Source organism: Suncus etruscus, chromosome 6 (genome assembly GCF_024139225.1).
Source record: "Suncus etruscus isolate mSunEtr1 chromosome 6, mSunEtr1.pri.cur, whole genome shotgun sequence".
Lineage (NCBI taxonomy): Eukaryota > Metazoa > Chordata > Mammalia > Eulipotyphla > Soricidae > Suncus > Suncus etruscus.
The window spans coordinates 67,179,654-67,200,201 of NC_064853.1; the positions used below are offsets into that span (position 1 = coordinate 67,179,654).

The 20,548-nt window shown below is 40.7% G+C and overlaps 1 protein-coding gene across 1 annotated transcript in view; it reads left to right on the forward strand.

The window, feature by feature from the left end:
• NAPB (NSF attachment protein beta) overlaps positions 1-20,548 on the forward strand; it is a 54,260-nt gene that overhangs the window by 4,760 nt on the left and 28,952 nt on the right. The window contains exon 2 of the mRNA XM_049775255.1: positions 13,199-13,278. Coding sequence (XP_049631212.1) covers positions 13,199-13,278 — 80 coding nt within the window. The remainder of the gene's footprint in view (positions 1-13,198; positions 13,279-20,548) is intronic.

Below are 20,548 nucleotides of genomic sequence, written 5' to 3' on the forward strand. Positions count from 1 at the left end.
TTAGCTATTTCCCAACTCATTCTATTGTGAAATCCTAGTTGCCAGTGACAGTGTGCTCTAGTTAGTTCATCTCTTCTTTTACTCAGAGATGTTTGGTAATAATGCATTATCATTAGTATGAGAAAAAAACCACTTTTTTTTTGGGTGGTTGTTTTCAGTCAAATAAGGTCAGTTGTATATTTCTTCCTGTGTAAGTCACAAGGTAAAGTTATCTGCAGAATTGTCACATCCTTACTATAATAAAAGAGCTGCTGATTATCTCACGAAACCAGTCTTGTTTGTAGACTGTTTTTCTGCTGACTACTAGTTAAATGGTTATGTCTTTGTAATTACAGAATTAAATTAAAATATACTCCTGAAAGGCTTGTCTATCACAGGGCTGCTAGCGGTAAGACGTCTGCCTTGCAAGTGCTAACCTAGGATGGACCGAGGTTCGTCAATCCCCCAGCACCCCATATGGTCCCCCAAGCCAGGAGAGACTTCTGAGCGCAGGAGTAACCCCAGAGCATCACCAGGTGTGGCCCCCAAACAAATAAACGAACAAAAAAATACCACCCCTCTAAGTTGTGCTTTATTGTTTGTATAGATGTGTCCTCATCAATTCACATTCTGATTTTAATAATCTTAGTGAACTGCTGTTAGGATTTTATGTTGGACCAATTTGCCAATTGAAATGGTTTTCAATTGCAAAGACTTCTCTTATGATCCTCTGGGCTTGTTCTAGGAGACCAGATTAGTGAGAATTTGCACAGTGCACATCGACGAAAGTGACCATTTAAGAATGATAGGGGGAGGCTGTTCTGCAATAGTTAATAGTCTTCTGCTTTTGAATATTCACCTACCCCATTTTTTTGTTTGTTTGTTTTTGGCCACACCTGCCAGTTACTCCTGGTGGGCTCCCAAAATATTTTTTAATTGAGGTAGCATAGTTTATAATACAATTAAAGTTCACTGTTTTATAATTGCAGATCACTCTATCAGTCCCTCTATCAGTGTTTCCAGATAACTTCACATTATCCCAGGGTCACCCTCCTACCCCTACCCCCCATTTTTATTTCTCTTCAATTCTGCCTCATGATTTGTTTCCATTGGGGATTGCCTAACCCCTTTATTTATTTGTTTTTTAATACATTCAGAATATGAGCGAAGATTATCTGAGATTTATCCTTTACTTTCTTTTTTTTTTTTTTGCCACACCCGGTGACACTCAGGGGTTACTCCTGGCTATGTGCTCAGAAATCGCTCCTGGCTTGGGGGACCATATGGGATGCTGAGGGATGCTCCCTCCCCTATTCTTTACTTTCTGATTCACTTTACTTTTGCTTGACCCCCTCCAGTTTCATCCAAGTAGTAGCAAACTGCATTTCATCATTTCTCATAACTGAATAATACTATTGTGTACACTTATCACAACTTTTTTGCTTTGATTTTTGTTTTGGGGCCATACAGAGCTCAAGGATTCCTGGCTCTGCACTCAGGGATCATTCCTGGTGGTGCTCAGGAATGTCAGATCAAAGCCAGGTTAGTCATGTGCAAGGCAAGTGCTATACTTGTGCTATTTCTCTGGCCACTCATTTTTTTTTTTTTTTTGGAGGAGAGGGCCACAGTAGGTTGTGCTCAGGGCTCCTGACTTTGTGCTCAGTAATCACTTCTGTTGGAGATTGGGGTCCAAGTGTGACCAGGGATCAACCTAGTTTGATTTTGTAAGGCAAGTACCTTACTTTCTATACTCTGTCTCTCGTCATTATTCTTAACTCTGTTCACAAAGATTGTACTTAAGTTTTGCTAATCTAGAGCAAAAATGTAATTGTGTTTATAAAGAATTTCAATTTTTTTTCTTAGTTCAGATCTGGAGTTGTGAAGATGCCTCAGAGGATTCTAGTACATGCCTGGCACACAGGAGTTCCTGAAATGATTTTGGGCACTGAATATCCTTGCACCCAGCACTGCTGGGTATTGCCTTGATGGCTCCCAGTACCCAGACATACTCAAATGCAGAAGAAACTTAAAATTACTAGCTTTAGTTTTTCTTTTCTTCTTCTTTTTCTTTCTTTCTTTTTTTTTTTTTAGCCTTAATTTTTCTTAAAGATGGGTGGCATAGTATTTGACTTACAATGGTAAAAATAGAGTAATACGGGCTGGAGAGATAGCATAGCAGTAAGGCGTTTGTCTTATATGCAGAAGGACTGTGGTTCGAATCCCGGCATCCCATATGGTCCCCTGTGCCTGCCAGGGGGCAATTTCTGAGCATAGAGCCAGGAGTAACCCCTGAGTGCTGCCGGGTGTTACCCAAAAATCAAAAACCAAAAAAAAAAAAAAAAAGAGTAATACATGTTGGTTATTTTTATATTTTATAAATGTTAAATTTAATAACAAATTTAATAATATATTTATTACATTAATAAATGTAATAACATACTCTGAAAAGTTGTACAAATATTATAATGCCTCTGTTTAAATAAATCATACTGGGCTGAAGTGATAGCTTAATGGGTAGAGTGCTTACCTTGCACAGCGCTGACCCGGTTACAATACCTAGGACCACAGATGGTCCCCCAAGCTCTGCCAGAAGTATTCCTGAGTGCAAAATCAGGAGTAAGTCATGAGAAGCACCTCCACCCCCAACAGAAAAACAAAACAAAATAAAGCTAAATGAATCATCGGTGTAGCTCTGGCTATTTTAGCTTTCAAGTGGGAAGAGGAACAGAATCTTCATTTCAGAGTTTTAAGGGTTGAATAGTGTTAGAAAGCTTATTAAATCACACAGAGCTAGGCTGCTGTTAATTATAATCATTTGACTGCTAATTTTAGGGTCATGTTACAGTTTGTATACCAAATGATAACCCTTTACTAGGTTATGGTGTTCACCCTGTTTTCTCATTCTTTTGAACCCCTGAGGTGCAGAGTTGTTTGAAAGGACCTGCTGTGGTGTGTGACTAGCTCCTAAGGAGTCAGAATGTTTAGTTGTCCAATACTTTACCCAGCATGTTTTGGTGCTTGTTCAATATTGGTAAAAAGAAAGAATATATAAATGTTAATACTTGCACTGGGGTTTTTTGTTTATTCTCAGTTTTGCTTGCAGGGAGGAGCCACAACTGGTAGTGTTCAGGGCTTACTCCTGCCTCACGCTCAGGGATTAGTGCTCTGGTGACTATATGGGGATGCTAGTGTTTGAACATGGGTCACCTGCTTGAAAGGCAACACTTTACCCACTGTACTATCTCTCCATCCCCCTCCCCCTTTTTTCTTTTTCCATTTGGCCTAACTTGTCTGCAAGGTGAACTGGAATTCCTGTAACTTTATGTGTTCTTTAATTATGGTATCGTTAATACTAATCTGTATATTCTCTTTCTGGTCCCAAGTTGTCTTTCTCTTTTGTTTTTTGTTTTTGTGCCACACTGCTCAGGGCTTACTCCTGACTGAGCTCAGGGCACACTCCTTATGAGTTCAGGGGACTATCTGGGATGCTGAGAATTGAATTTAGTTCAGCTGCATGCAAAGCAAGCACCCCACTATGGCTCTGTCCCTGAGCTGGAGCTGTGGTTCTTATGAATAGTCAGGTTGTAGGGCTCTTTGAGGTTGCCTTCTGCTTACTGGAGATTGCACTTCTGGCTGTGGTGCTTGTCTTTAATTGCATTGCTGACGTCCATCTGACATAAGTGGGAAATTGCACATAGTTTCAGCACCATAAATCCCAAATAGCAGGGACATTGGACAGTTCTTGGTATATGTGAGTAGTTTTTGGTATATGTGAGCAAATTTGGGGCTTCAAATTTGGGGCAAGTGCTTTTACTGCTGAGCCATATTTTGGACCTCATTGTTAATATTTTTTCTGTAAATCAAATACTTTAATTTATTCGTTTTCATTATTTTAATGTTTTCTGATTTAAGTAAAGAGTAAATTTTGCCTTTACTGTTACTGTATTCTTTTGTACCCCTCCCATGTCTTTGGGGGAGGGTTGAGAGATGATAGTTCACTGTTTCCATTGTATTAATTACATAGTTGTAAATATTTATGTATGGGACTTTCTTTAAAATTATGTGAATAGTTGTATTTTGTAGGTCCTTATTTTCATTTTTAGTTACTTTTAACTGAATTTTTTGGGGTATTGTGACAAGTGTATTTTTGTATATCACTAATTTCTAGTGTTAGTTTATTATTATTATCATAATAAAGCATCATTAATGCTTTCTTTGCCACCTAATATATTAGATTTTATAAATAGTCCATGTGAACTTGAGAAGAGGGAGGATATTCTCTTATCAGAGACTGATTTTGATAAGATCTTTATTGTGAGACTTATGCCTGAATCTTTCATGTCTTCTAACAACTAATATTTCCCAATGAGTTATAATACAATTTCCATAAATTTCATCTTATTTTATTTAAGCTTATTTGAAGACATTCATAACAAATTATACCTTGTGTGGTACTAGAATGGCAGTTCCTTTTTCTTTTTGGGGTGTGTGTGTGTTCTTTAACATTTTTTTTTTTAATTTGGAAACAGGATTGAGAATAGTGAGTTTCTAGATTTAATTTGTCCAAATTGCTGGGTTGTAGACAATTAGCCAAAATTACTAATTTTTAATCCTGACACTGTATTAAAATAATCTGGTGAATAGTTTTTTGGGGGGCACCACACCCGGCAGCGCTCAGGGGTTACTCCTGGCTCTCTGCTCAGAAATTACTCCTGGCAGGCATGGGGGACCATATGGGAACCACCATTGGCCCTGGGTCGGCTGCTTGCAAGGCAAACCCCCTACCGCTGTGCTATCTCTCTGTCCCCTGGTGAATTAATTTTATTTTAGTTACTGTGATTTACAATTATTAAATTGTAACAAATTAACATTATAAAATGGTAGAGTTTTATGCATACAACATTCAAACACCAGATCTGCCACCCTAGTGCCTGTTTTCCTCCACTATTGAGGTAGGGTTGTTTTTCCTTCCCCCACTTCCTCCTCCTCTTGATCCCCAAACCACTTCCACCCTTTCCTACCCCCATCCTTTTACTGTCTTGATAAGTGGTCCTGTAGACCAGTTCTCAGATTTTATTGCTTTGGGACTACTTGCTACTCTCTTACTATGCTTTTATATGTTCCCCACATGAGAGACATTATTCTGTCTTGTCTTTTCTGCTGACTTTACTTAGTTTGATATCAAATTGCTTGATTTCATCTTTTCTTATAGCCATATGTATATATGTACCATATATTTTTCCACACTATTAAACATTTTATTTTAGACACCGTGATTTACAATATGTCACGATCATATGCATAAAACATAAGGATCATAATAATCCTTATCCCAACGGGAGAAATGTTGGGGTGGCTTATTCTGGCCTCTTCCTTTAAATCTGAGTTTTTAAATATCTGATTTAAGGTATTGTTTCAAATCTGCAGATATTTGTTTAGTAATGTTTAAATCATATGGGACTATTTGTCATGTGGGTGGAGAATATATTATTTCCAGCTATAATTTTTTCTTGCTTCTTATATAGTAATGTTATTTTGCTGCTGCTTTTTATTCTGTTTAAGGTCTTAGAATTTCTGGGGCCCTGAACAATTGCACTTGTTTCTACAATGCAAGACAAAGTATTTGGGGGTGTTTCACAGGTTTCTTGTTTTGGTTGCCCTCTTGAATATAGTTTCTTACTGAAAGTGTCCTGGAGGCATGAGTAAGGGTTAATGGGACCTCTACTTCTTTATGCTTTTTTTTTTTTTTTTGGAAATAAGGGAATATTTTACTTTACTTTTCTTTTCATTACCAGACCTCTTTCTGTCTCTGGCTAAACATTATTTCCCAGTCTTCAGTTGCATTGCTCTGGCCCACTGGGTTTTTACACCAGGCCTCCTTATTTCTTCACACAAGGCTCCTTTTCTTTGCTTATTATCTCTGTCCATGAACCTAGGGTGCTTGGACCCGGCAGCACCTCCCTATCTGTCCCAAGATTTACTTCTCCATTTACATTTAAGTAGAATACTTAATTGAACTAGTTTCGCATTCAGTATAGATTAAAGGTAACTGTTGCTGAATGTGTTTTGGATGATATGTGGATAAATACGTATTTAGCCATGATTACATTATACTAATCATACGTCCCACTATTTTTTTGAATATTGAACTCCATGTTTCTTTTGGTGGAGTGGGATTCGGCTACTTGGTTGTGCTTGGGGACTACTCCTGCCCATGCTGGGGGACTATGCAATGCATTGAACACTGCATTGCGTGGTGTTTTAATTGCATTAAGACAAGTTCTATAACCCCAGTACTATTTATCTCTCTGGCCCCTGAGTTTCAGTTTAAAAGTTTAATTTTTATATGCACATAAACATAAGGGTATTTCTTGACAAGTTATGCTTTATGTGACAGTCATTCTGAGTTACTATTCCTTGCTAATGTTTTTAACAATGTTAACTTCTCAATATTTCCAGTCTAGGGCCAGAAAGCTAGTATAGGCATGTACCCTGCATCTCACTCATCCTGGTTTGAATCCCTAGCACCACCTGTTGTCTCTTGAGCAGTAGGAGGCGGCCATTCATGAGCACAGAAACAGGAATTGGTGTGCCACCAAACAAAATTTTCTGTCTCTGTATAGGAAGGTGTCATTGGGGAACAAGTGAGATGGCAACTCCAGAAGGGAGACCCTCTTACCCTTTTACCCACCTTGGTCACCTAGGAAGTAACCAAGTGATCAATCTAGGACTGATAATAGTCAGCGATGTGTCTAGATCTTGTATCTCACCAGCCCTCAATGAGGCAGTTTTCAAACCATATTTGAGTTCCATATGCTCTACTGGTGTAGGAAGTGATCCCTGCTACTTGATTACTTTTTTTTTTCCCTGAGATGAGGGGAGGCACACCAGGAATCACTCTTGGTGGTGCTCCGGGGACCATATGGAATGCTGGAGATTGAACCCAGGTCTGCTGTGTGCAAGGCAAGCTCTCTACCTGTGGTATAATTGCTCAGGCCTACTTCCTGATTTCTTGGTGGAACCTAGACTAGAGCTAGTAAATTGCTCTTTGAAAAACAGAAAAGTCAGTCTTAAAAATAAAACCATCTGGGGCCAGGTAGGTGGCGCTGGAGGTAAGGTGTCTGCCTTGCAAGCGCTAGCCAAGGAAGGACCGCGGTTCGATCCCCCGGCGTCCCATATGGTCCCCCCAAGCCAGGGGCGATTTCTGAGCACATAGCCAGGAGTAACCCCTGAGCGTCAAACGGGTGTGGCCCAAAAACCAAAAAAAAAAAATAAATAAAAAAATAAATAAAGCCATCTTAAATTCTACCCAGGCTTTTCAGGAACTTAATCCTTTTCTTCACAGAAAAATTTCAAGAAACGAATAGTGAAGTAAATGTTTTATTTGGATGTTATGAGGGGGAAGGAAAAACAAAAGAGAGGACACATTCAAGAGAGAATGCAAGCTTCTCCAAGGGGAGAACTGAGAGTACTTATCTCAGTTGGAGTTATAGGCTATCCCTCTACAATGAGGAAGCACCCAACTTGGCCTTTGCAGAGTTGGTTTCATAGGTTTTCTATGCCCCCATGGGGAGCTTTATACAGACCTAAGCTTCTGTTGCAATGGCATCAAAGAGGAAGAGTGTGTAACTTTTAGTGTCCATGTTCTTGACAATATCACAACTTTTTTTCCTTCTGGAACTTTTTTCTAGAAGGGGGTCCTGGGCTGGTGCTGATACCAGTTGAGTCTTACTACCCTCTGTTTCTGTATCCATAAAAGGAACCTGGTCATTATGCTTTTTGACTGTTTTAGGATTAGACACTAACATTTTTATTTCCCACCTTAGTGAGCTTCCAATTGAGGGTAAACAAAGCTGAAGTAGAGCAAGTCACTAATGGCCAAATATTTTATGATGACAAGTGAGTCTTCATAAAACCTCTAAAACCTCTATTTTTGTTCATAGAGCAGCATTACATACATTATTTTGTTTCTCATTCAGCTTTCAGATCATCATATCACTGTCATTGTCACTATGACTTTTCACTCTAAGATCTGGTTATTTTAGAAACAGCTCAGTGACAATGCTGAGTGGTTGTCACCTTTTCTATTGAGTACATCTTGCAATGTATCTGTCATTAGTTCCACAGATTCTACTTTTAACACTTCCCTCCTCCCACCCATGGTTTAAAGATCATGCATGATAGTTGCCAGTCTTTTACAATGCTCTCAAATAGTGCTGGTTAAGAATGAGAAAAAAAGGGCCCGGAGAGATAGCACAACGGCGTTTGCCTTGCAAGCAGCCGATCCAGGACCAAAGGTGGTTGGTTCGAATCCTGGTGTCCCATATGGTTCCCTGTGCCTGCCAGGAGCTATTTCTGAGCAGACAGACAGGAGTAACCCCTGAGCACCGCCGGGTGTGACCCAAAAACCAAAAAAAAAAAAGAATGAGAAAAAAATGAAGACTAGCTTCTTTGAGTCAAATTGGTTCTTAAAAGATCAGTGACTTATCTGCATGTAAGATGGCATTTGTGTTCTTTGAAATTAATGACCAATTTTCTATTTCTTTTTGTATATTTTATAACACTGATTTACCAAGTTACACATTTTTAGGCTTTCAGTCATTGTTTCACATCACTAGGGTGACCTGCTGTCTACCAGTGTCCCTAGTTTCACACCTACCACTGAAGCTTGGCCCCCTTGCAAGCACAAATTGACTTCATAGTGCTTGTTAAAATTGCTAAAAAAAATTAGTAAAAGTCAGTTTATGTTGTTATATCTCACAGTGGTATTACTAAAGTCAGTCATTGTCTGAGGACTTAACAGGCTTGTTTGGACTAGTTGAACTTTTGATGTATATTATTTTTGCTCATTGAGTTTAGGTGTTCTGTCAACTTTTCCATCAGAATTTTTGTAGTCCTATCGAAAATTTTAATACTATGAAATTTGGAGGCATTGTGCAGCTTATGTGGCTGCATATTCCAGGACCTATAGAGCTGAAACTATTTGGTGGCTAGGCAGCTTGATGAGATTTGGTTGTGGAGCTGGGCTGTTTCTATGCCAGAGGGTGTTTGATGTCACTGGGGGCTATTGTGACATCAGACAGAGAGCTGGAATCTGCCCCAGCTGAGAAGTCTATTCTGAGAAGTCCCCAGAATTTTTAGGCAGAACTGTTCAATAGTCAGTGAACAAGATTCAGTAGTATCATGGTCTTTTTGAGATTCAGTGTGGAACTGAACCATTTCTTGCAGGAAGATTTTGGGTGTGAGTATCTTTTTTGTTGCCCTGAAGGTGAATGACTAGTCTGATCTTCAGTATTCTGACTTTCCTTGTGAATAAGAACTTTTTTCCCTTAGTATTTTATGATTACATACTCATTTCAGTGAAATGCTTTTTTTGAATAAGAATGATGGAGAACATGAGAAATCCAGTTTTACTTCTAAAATTGAGGGAAAGGGACTCTAATCAGGGTTGCCTGATGATGGTGGTAGTTCTTACATAGGCAAATCACAGTTTGTGTTCTTGATGGAGAAAGCATTATCATGGTACTGTGATGCCAAAAGTGAGTAAGTTTACCTTTCTTAATAACAATACCATGTGCTTAAATTGTCCATTTTGTAATGTCCCCTCACAGATTCTTGTTTCTTGTTTTTAAGGATCTAAATTTAAGGGGCTCTGAATGATAGTTTGATTATTTTAATATGAATTCTATATTTGTCCTTTAAACCTATACAAATTAGTTTTTTCATATCAAATGGGCATTTTGAAATAATACACATTTTAGGGAAGTTTTAACGTTTGGTTTATTAGAAAGGAATTTCCTTAGTGCTTGTAAAGAGAGAACACTCTGGTGTTTATTTTCAGAGAGGTGGGACAGGGTTCCTTTAATATTTTTTTAAAGATCACTGATCTTGACTGGATGACCTTGAACCTAGTCATTGACCTCCAGATCATTTTAGTGTCTTTTAAAGTTGATAATGAAAGAGACAATACATATGTAGAAATACTAGTATAAAAACCTGGCATAATGTAGGTGTTCTATTCCTAGTTGAATCTGTCTCTGAAAATAATAGGATAAAGTACTTTTTAATTAAGCTAGTTTTATGTACAATCCCTTAGTGAGAATGATCACACTATAATTACAGTTCGAGATTCTTGGTATGCTTTAGAAAAGCAAGATATAATAAAGTGGCAATCCTTTCTTAGCTCCCAGGGTCTGTGGCTAAAATCAAAAACTTTCTCATGATAGGAATTTTCCATTGGGGAAATTAGTTCTGCGTGAACGTGTGTGTGTGTTTGTGTGTAAGCGTGTGTGCACATTCATGCACACACACATGTATGTAGATCTGAAACAGAGAAAAAGGAATGTGAATGTGTGGATGAGAAAAAGTTTTACTTAATTCTGACATTTTATTTTTGGAGTGCCCTTGCCATTTGTCATTCCTGGGGTGACATAGCCATCAAACATAGGTAAGGCACTTGCCTTTCATGTGACTGGCACAGGTTCAGTTCACAGCATCTCTACGGTTTCCCAGTCTCTACCAGTAGTGATCCTTGGATACAGAAATGGGAGTTGAACACCACTGGGTATTACCCATAAAGTCAAAAAGATTTAAAAGAATTATGTTTTGTTTTTGGGGAGAGATTGTATAGCTTTGTTGAGATTTTTTTTTTTTTGGTCAGTAGTAGTTTTTTATTTTATTTTTTAGCAAATCTATGAAACTATCACAATTGAGGACATTTTTATCACCTCCAAAAGAAAATGAAATTTCCCTGCCCCCACTAGTTATTTCTCTAGTACTTCTAGATCTAGACAACTACCGTATTTTCCGGCGTATAAGACGACCCCCTAATTTTGCAGTTAAAACATATTTGCTGTATCAGACAGAACATTCTGTGCTGCAATTGTATATACCACAGTGAGCCAATCACAACAAGCAAAGGTTCAAAGGTTATACTGTAATAGACTACCTCTCTGACTCTGGCCAATCTGAGCAGGTTTTTTTACAGTGTAGATTTGGGTCCAGAACATTGTCTAATTTGCATGCATCAAAAGCCTTCTTGGATTGGCTGAGTTAGAGAGGCGGTCCGAGCAGCCTTGCAGTGATTGGTCCCTTATCATAGGCACCTTTTCTGGCAATTCCCTGGTGGCCTCAGTTAATCTCCCCACTACATGAACCAAACAACACCCCATCCTCGGACCCTAGCACTGAACCACCAACATGGTTAGCTGGGTTTTGCCAGAAGTGGCCCCCAGATCTCCTGAGTACTGTTTGGGAGCCCCCAAGAAAGAGATTTGGAAACTCGGCAGCCTGATTTTTTGTTGTTGTTGTTTCGTTTAGCGGCATTTTTCGGGATATACTCGGCGTGTAAGACGCCCCCCGATTTTCGGTTGACTTTTTTTTGTTTCAAAAGTCGTCTTATACACCGGAAAATATGGTATGTTTCTGTAAATTTCCCAATTCTAAAACTTTCATACACCAGGAATACACTATGTGCTTGTGACTAACTTCTTAAAGTAATGCATTCAAAGCTCATCTGTGTTGTAATATATTGATATAATCAACTCATTCCTTTTAATTTATTTGTTTATATTTAAGAAAAATTTGGGAGGGGCTGGAGCGGTAAGGTATCTGACTTGCCAGCACTAGCCTGGAATGGGTCTCGGTTTGATCCCCTGGAGTCCCATATGGTCCCCCAAGACAGGAATGATTTCTGAGCTCTCATAGCCAGGAGTGACCCCTGAGCATCACTGGGTGTAGCCAACCCCCCTCCCCCCCAAAAAAAAAAACAAAAAAAAAAAAAGGAAAGAAAGAAAAAAGAAAAATTTGCGAGAATATCTGGCTGTGCTCTGACCTTAACCCTGTCCCTGTGCTCAGGGATCACTCCTTGTGGATCACTTGGAACCATTTGTGGTGCTAAGGATTGAACCTGAATTGGCTGCTCTAGCTGCTGTTCTGTTGTTCTGGCCCCAACTTCATTTTTTTTTTTTTTTTTTTGGTTTTGAGGCCATACCCAGCGGTGCTTAAGAGCAGCTGCACTCAAAAATCATTGCAGACAGGCTTGGGAGACCATATGGGATGTGGAGTTTCCAACCTCGGTTGGCTGCATGTCAGGCAAATACCCTCCCTGCTGTGCTATTGCTCTGGCTCCTCTTCATTACGTTTTATTGTTTAAAAAGATCTCATTATGTATGTTTGTACTTTATTCATTATTTAGTTGATCACTTCTTTGGTTTTCATTTTGGTGGGGCACAATTTATATTGAATACTGTCGTAGAACATTTTTATTTATTTATTTTTTTTTGATTTTGGGCCACCCGGTGATGCTCAGGGGTGACTCTTGGCTACATGCTCAGATATCGCTCCTGGTTCGGAGGACCATTTGGGACACCAGGAGATTGAACCTCGGTCCGTCCTAGGTTAGCATGTGCAAGGCAAACACCCTACTTCTTGCGCCACCATTTCAGCCCTCATACTTTTTCTTTATATGTTTGAATACATGTATTATCATACTCTGAAATTAACAGGGTAAAGATTTCTTTATCCTTCAGAATTTAATATTTTTTAAAGATGGACTTCTTGGACTAGACGGATAGTTAAGGTGTCTCTGCCTTAATTAAATTGGCTAACCAGAGGTTTTATTCAAGCACCACATTAACCCACAGCACACTCCCATCCAGCCACCCCACCCTAATGTTGTCTAACTTCTCATATTGATGTAAACCTTCAGGTTTCATTCATATAAAAGACTTATTATTGGGCCCGGAGAGATAGCACAGCGGTGTTTGCCTTGCAAGCAGCCGATCCAGGACCAAAGGTGGTTGGTTCGAGTCCCGGTGTCCCATATGGTCCCCCGTGCCTGTCAGGAGCTATTTCTGAGCAGACAGCCAGGAGTAACCCCTGAGCACTGCCGGGTGTGGCCCAAAAAACCAAAAAAAAAAAAAAAAAAAGAAAGAAAAGAAAAGACTTATTATTGATGCAGGCTCAGGGGTCAGCCTGACCTGTATTAGTTCAGTTCTGTTGGTATCCTTGCTTGATGATGGTAGGCTTCCTTATACTTGTGTGCCTAGGTTTTCTTATTTGGAAAAAGGGGATACTATCACTTGAGCAGCTGTTAAGATGATTGCTTAGCACATAATAAGTGCTCATTAAATTTTTTTTGTTTGAGGGAAGGTGGATTAGGAATGTGGAGATAAGAATGACATAGTAGATCCAAACCTCATTTTGATATTTTCTTCAGAGGAAATACAAGAATAGAAGAGGCTTGTGAAATGTATACCAGAGCTGCAAATATGTTCAAGATGGCTAAAAATTGGAGTGGTATGTATGACATTTCTGTTTTTTTCCTTTTGGGGACCAAAAAAAAGCTTGATAATCATACCTAAAATAAAAGAGGGACTGTGTCTATTACATTATATAAAACATTTAATTTAGAAGACTTGTTGCTTTAAAGCAATGTAAGTTGTTTCCCCCCTCAAAAAATAATGGGGTCGAAGAGATAGCATGGAGGTAGGGCATTTACCTTGCATGCAGAAGGATGGTGGTTCGAATCTCGGCATCCCATATGGTCCCCCGAGCCTGCCAGGAGCGATTTCTGAGCGTAGAGCCAGGAGTGACCCCTGGGCACTGCCGGATGTGACCCTTCCCCCCAAAAAGCAATATAAGCTGTTTGTAACCAATTAAAGAATAATCTTGATGGGGCCAGAGTGATACTACAGCAGGTAGGGTGCTTAACTTGCACAAAGCTGACCTGTATTCAATAAAGTTCATTGAGTAAAACATAGGCAGAACTTAGACCTCAAAGAAGTCTTTGATGATAAAATGCCAATGGCAAGCACTATAAAATCAAATCTGAGTAAATAGGACCACATCAAATTAAAAAAGTTTCTGTATGACAAAAGAAACACAAGCTAAAATTAGAAGGTAGATAACTGAATGGGAGAAAATATTTGCACTCAACACGTCAGGTAAAGGTTTGATATATAGGATATACAATGCACTCACAAAGGTTAACTCCACAGAAGCTAAAAAATCCATCAAAAAAATGGGAAGAGGAAGTGAATAGGCACTTCTGAGGAAAAGCAACAGATGGCCATCATGCACATGAAAAAATGTTCATCTTCACTTATCATTAGGGAATTCCAAATCAAGACAACAATGAGACATCATCTTACACCAGTGAGGATGGCACATATAAAAATACTGGGAATGGGCCCGGAGAGATAGCACAGCAGTGTTTGCCTTGCAAGCAGCCGATCCAGGACCTAAGGTGGTTTGAATCCCTGTTCCCATATGGTCCCCCGTGCCTGCCAGGAGCTATTTTTGAACAGACAGCCAGGAGTAACCCCTAGCACTGCTGGGTGTGGCCCAAAAACCAAAAAAAAAAAAATAAATAAAATAAAATAAAAAAATACTGGGAACAATCTGTGTTGTCAGGGCTGTGGTGTGAAAGGAATTCACATACATTGCTGGTAGGAATGCTGCCTGGTCTAATCACTATGGAAAACAGTATGGAGGGTTCTCACTAAACTCAAAATTATCTGCTATATGACCCAGCAATCCCACTTTTGAAGGTGTACTTTTATATAATGGAATACTACATAGCTGTAAGGATTGATATAATCATGCAGTTTGTTGCAACATAGATGGAACTGGAAGATATTATGTTAAACGAAATAAGCCAGAAAGATACAGAATGATATCACTTATATGTGATATTTAGAATAACTGCATGAAGAAATGCAATGGTGTAAATGGGAGTTGTCTCAAACTCCTTTGGTCCCAGAGTATAGAAAGTAAAAAGAAATTGAGTGGAGGGAGTGGAGGAGGAGAAAAATAAATATGAAAGGATAGGGGCTGGGGCCAAATGATATCAGGTGCTTTGGTGGTGGTAAAAAAAGGACAGAACTAAATGTCATGGAGTCAGGTGGCTTCTTGCCTTATGATTTCTCCTTTCTTCAGGCTGTCAAACTGAAACCTCTCTTTATTTACCAGTTCAAATCTCCTCAGGTAGGGGAGGGTCAAGTGAGAGATAAAAGTACCAATAAACCAATCTACTGTTAGATGCCAAGGGAGAGATCAAAGGAAAGAAGCTGGGGAATGCCTTTGTTTTGGGTAAAGGCAAGGTGTTCCAACAATTCACGCTTTTCTGTTCAAGTTTTTTCCATAAACTCTTCTAAACAAAATCATCAGAACATTTCAACAGATACATAATTTGAAAATAAGTTTGCTAAAATATTCTTAAAAGGAACACTTTTCTTTTTTTGGATTTTGGATCACACCCGGCAGCGCTCAGGGGTTACTCCTGGCTCTGTGCTCAGAAATCACTCCTGGCAGGCTTGGGGACCATATGGGATGCCGGGACTTGAACCAGCGTCCTTCTGCATGCAAGGCACACACCTTACCTCCATGCTATCTCTCTGGCCCCCAAAAGGATCACTTTAATAAGAATCTATAGTATCCAAGTTCCTTTTCTACAGACATCTGTGGACAAAAACTTTAGAACATGCAAATATACTTAATTTGAGAATAAGTTGCTAAATAATATATACAATCAAGCATTACAGCAATTGGGAAACTTTCACTAGGATACCCAAAAACCATTAAAGATCCAACAACATTATGCATTTCCCCAGAACTGTGCAAACTAACATTAAACCACTAGAGTTGGATGCATAATTATCTGTTTTCATTGGGGCCTAGAACAAACTATTGGGGCCAGAGAGATAGCACAGCGGTAGGGCATTTGCTTTCCACGCAGCCAATTCAGGACTGATATGGTTTGAATCCCGGCATCCGATATGGTTCCCCATGTCTGCCAGGAACAATTTCTGAGTGCAGATCCAGGAGTAACTCCTGAGTGCCACTGGTGTGACCCCCCCCCCAAAAAAAAGGAAAAAAGTATTAAGATCTATACAAGTAGAACACACAGTTTAACTTGCAATACAGTGACCGATGCAAATAGGATCAAGAGAGTAACCTAGAGGAAAGTTAATTTTTGGAGGTGACCCAGATATAGGAGTTTCTGAAAGCAGCTTCTCGATTGAGCTCCAGCTGGGCTTTGTTTCTCCATCTTCACCTTATGTGATAGGCTGCTGAGGTCACCTGGGATAGAAAGGCCTTTAGTACCTGGGCTGGAATCTGGGTGGGGGAACCTGCTCATCTCCTTGCTTGGTCCCCCTCCAGTGGGGTTGTCTCTTTGGATTTTACCCCATCAGTAACTTTAATAAGTTGTTGCAGGTTGGGGGCCAAGTTCCTCGAACAAAGGGTTTTCAGTAGAAGAAAGGTGTCAGCTTCTGGGACGCTGCCCAAAGTCTTCAGCTCTCTCCCTTTCTACCTGGTTCTGTCCCACCTGAAGGGGCCTCTGCCACCATGGGTGGTGGGACAGCTAAGCTAGGTTGGGGGATGAATTGGCAGAATCTCTGTCCATTGGAAGCATAGGAGACACTTTTACTGGCATGCTGCCAGGTCCAGATATATTCACAGCTTTTGTACTCCTCCATTCACAATATCAAACTCCACAGTCTCCCCAATAGCTGTCCAGTGAACAAAGATATCTCTTTGCTGTCCTTTCTGTTGATAAATCCATAATTATTCTGGACACGGAACCATTTGACAGTACCCAGGACTAGAATTGCCAGCACTGGCTTGTCCACTTGACTTCATGCTTGGAGTATGGTTGAGCCAAATTTTAGTGTCTGAAAATGTGTTAGACTCTGTCAAGGCATCATCCTTGGGAGATGGGAATCTCTTGGGTGTAGTGCCAGTAGTGAACATTATATCATCAGCCCTGGGAAGGCCTTTAGATTGAGAACTCATCACCACTGGAAGGCACCCCTCTCTTTTGGGGGCATGCGCATGGAAGAATTTGTAGGGAGCATGGCATGTACAGTCATAAAGAAGAAATGCAAGTAGATAGACTAGAGCAACATGAAGCCAGTCAGAAGGGGGACCATGTATGCTGATGTTCAATGAAATACGAATGATACAGCATATTCAGACTAGCTCGAGTGGGCTGTCAAGGTGATTAACTACCCTCTGCTAAAGTCACTCACCATTCTTGGGATCTTCTTGGGTTGCTGGGTCCCTGTTTGAGCGCCAGATGTAAAATAACTCACCACACTGTATTTCCAACCTGGGTGAGCTGATCTGAAGCAGGGTCGCCATGTGAATTAATAAACCAAGCCAGGCATAGGGAAGAGAATCATGGAATTAGGTGGCTTCTCGCCTCATGCTCTCTCTGGGCCTGCCAAACCAAAACCTCTCTTTATTGACCAATTCAAATTCATCCTGGAGGGAAAGGGTTCAGTGAAAGACAAAAATACATATCCAGGTGGACTTTTACAAGTCAAGAGGTTAGTGAAAAGGAAAGAGGAAGCTGGGGAAAGACTTTGTAAGGCAGGATATTCCAACCACCTTTGTTTTGAGTAAAAACAGGGTGTTCCAACTATCATAGGTATGATTCAAAGATAGAATTGATATGTTGCCCAGCATGTGCTTCACTTGAGTCAGGCTGTTGTAAGTACTTGGTAAATTTAAGTCACTTCTCTTAGGCAAACCCCATCAGAGCTACTGTTCAACAAGTATATTCCTAAAATGAAAAGAGAATTTAGCTGCTGTCTTAAAATACATGCTTACTACCATGGCAGTGCTCTGAGGCCTTCTCTGTACTTCTTTTTTTTTTTTTTTTTTTTTTTTTAGTTTTTCGGGCCACACCCGTTTGATACTCAGGGGTTACTCCTGGCTAAGCACTCAGAAATCGCCCCTGGCTGGGCCCGGAGAGATAGCACAGCAGTGTTCAGGACCTAAGGTGGTTGGTTTGAATCCCGGTGTCCCCCGTGCCTGCCAGGAGCTATTTCTGAGCAGAGAGCCAGGAGTAACCCCTGAGCACCGCTGGGTGTGGCCCAAAAACCAAAAAAAAAAAAAAAAAATTGCCCCTGGCTTGGGGGACCTTATGGGACGTTGGGGGATCAAACCGCGGTCCTTCCTTGGCTAGCGCTTGCAAGGCAGATACCTTACCTCTGTCGTCACCTTCCCGGCCCCTTTCTTCTCTGTACTTCTTGTTTCCCTAGTCAACGACTAGTATCTTTGATTGGTCAGTGCCCATATCATTTTAGTGTTAAATATCTTCCTTCCTTCCTTCCTTCCTTCCTTCCTTCCTTCCTTCCTTCCTTCCTTCCTTCCTTCCTTCCTTCCTTCCTTCCTTCCTTCCTTCCTTCCTTCCTTCCTTCCCTCCCTCCCTCCCTCCCTCCCTTCCCCTCCTCCCTCCCTCCCTTCCTTCCTTCCTTTCCTTCCTTCCTTCCTTCCTTCCTTCCTTCCTTCCTTCCTTCCTTCCTTCCTTCCTTCCTTCCTTCCTTCCTTCCCTCCCTTTACTCCCTCCCTCCCTCCCTCCTTCCCTCCTTCCTTCCCTCCCTCCCTCCCTCCCTCCTTCCTTCCCTCCCTCCTTCCCTCCCTCCCTTCTTCCCTCCTTCCCTCCTTCCCCCTCCCTCCCTCCCTCCCTTCCTCCCTTCCTCCCTTCCTCCCTTCCTCCCTTCCTCCCTTCCTTCCTTCCTTCCTTCCTTCCTTCCTTCCTTCCTTCCTTCCTTCCTTCCTTCCTTCCTTCCTTCCTTCCTTCCTTCCTTCCTTCCTTCCTTCCCTCCCTCCCTACCTTCCTCTCTCCCTCCCTCCTTCCCTCCCTCCGTCCTTCTCTCCCTCCCTTCATCCTTCTCTCCCTCCCTCCCTTTGAAATGTTTATGTTTAAATTTTTTTTAATATATTTTTTATTTAAGTAACATGATCATATTTGGATTACAGTCATAACCAGAACACCTCCCTTCACCAGTGCAACATTACCCCCTACCCCCTACCGCTTCCCTGCCTGTATTTGAGACAGGCATTCTACTACAGTAATTTGTTTTTAAGTTCATTAAGTTGTATTTTTTTCCTTAAAGGATAAGAGTAAAAAAATATAGTAAAGGTGTGATAGTGGCAATCGCCAATGTTTGCATAGGTCCAGAAAAATGGAGAAAATGGAAAAAAAAAAATCCTTGACCTGATTACAAAAAGGCCTCACCCCAGAAGTTTATTGGCATAAGACAGACTTTGGGTTCCAGGCATACCAATCTATCCAACTCCAGTCATTCTCAAGGTCCCGGTGAAACTTTTTCACACTTTAGCTATTGTTGGTATCAGACTCTTATATTTAAAGACTCTGGATTCTGTGCATTTCTTTCATCGATGTCAGGCTGATGTGGAGCATCCTCTAGTTTCAGTATATCATTAAATGCGGAGCTATCTGCCCTGCATGCAGACTGTTGCTGAGTTGCCTGGGTGTTGGGAGCACTCTTTGGAGTAAGTCAATGCCAAAGCAGTGGTAGGTCTTCTCTGGTAGAGGCTTGGATCCTGGGAATGTTAAAGACAATTGTGGTTGTTTCCATAGATGGTATTCATTGTTCACGTGTGTGTGGGCGATGCCCATTCTTCTAAGGCCTGAGCCAAATCATTATGCCAATGTTCAGGGTAAAAGGCCTATATTACATTACCAAATTTGTGTTCCCATCTCTATTAGATAAGAACTTATTTGCATATGTATTATTTCCCCATTTTAATGTGCCTATGCAAAAGAGAAGCAATGCCACAAGATATTGTTGGTGCCTCTGGGGGCTGAAGAATAAAGTCCAACATTTCCCGTAACTTGGTATAAATGTGAAATCTATACAGAGTTACTCTTATACCAGTATAGCTTATAAAACATCTCACAGGGGGAAAAATCAAACAATCAAATAACTAATCTAGTGGGCAAAATTGTCACTATATGAGAATATTCGAAAAGAGTTATAGATGTTAAGGGAATACATCTGAGATATACAAAAGAGATACACATGACCCTTTTATGTTTTAAAAAGAAAAAAAAAGAAAGAAAACAAGGGTATTTGAAGACAACAGGTGATAGTTGAGTTTGAGACATGTTTTGCGGCATTATGGAACCCTATATTGTCCTTGAACTAGGGGTTTTGCTGAAGCTGATTCTGGTATCATGCAATAGTCCATAATTTGATGGGGGCATGAGGGACCACCAAGCATGGGTCAACAGGCATATTGGTTGTAGTTATTTGTAGAGGCATGAGCTGGGGAATGAGAGGGTGTCTTTCAATGAGGAGCTGGATGGTGGTGTTGGGACAGAAGGTCAGTCTTGGTGTCTACCCAATTAGGAACTGTGGATAAAGGAGGGTTGAATAAGGGGAAGATAATGGTTCAGGGTTTGGGTATGAGGAGGTAGGAGAGACACGGGTGAGGGGAGAGGCAATACATAAAAGACTAGACAATAAAGGTCAATTTGAGTGTTTTATCAAAATCTTGGGCATCCTGATTCTATTCCTAGGAACAGTCTAGGATCAGGAACGTTTTTGGGTAATGCTTTAAAAAGTATATTTGCACCTGCGCGGTTTTGAAAAATAGTATTACTAGCAAACAAAACAGGGGGTCCAATATACATAGGGGAGGGGTTTCCCTCCTCCGCCCACCCCCCAGGGCCCGAGTTGCCAGGGCTGGCCATGAAGACCCGCCTGACGTGGGGGGTCCCAGTCTCCTGGACCCAGTGTTCAGTCCAAGA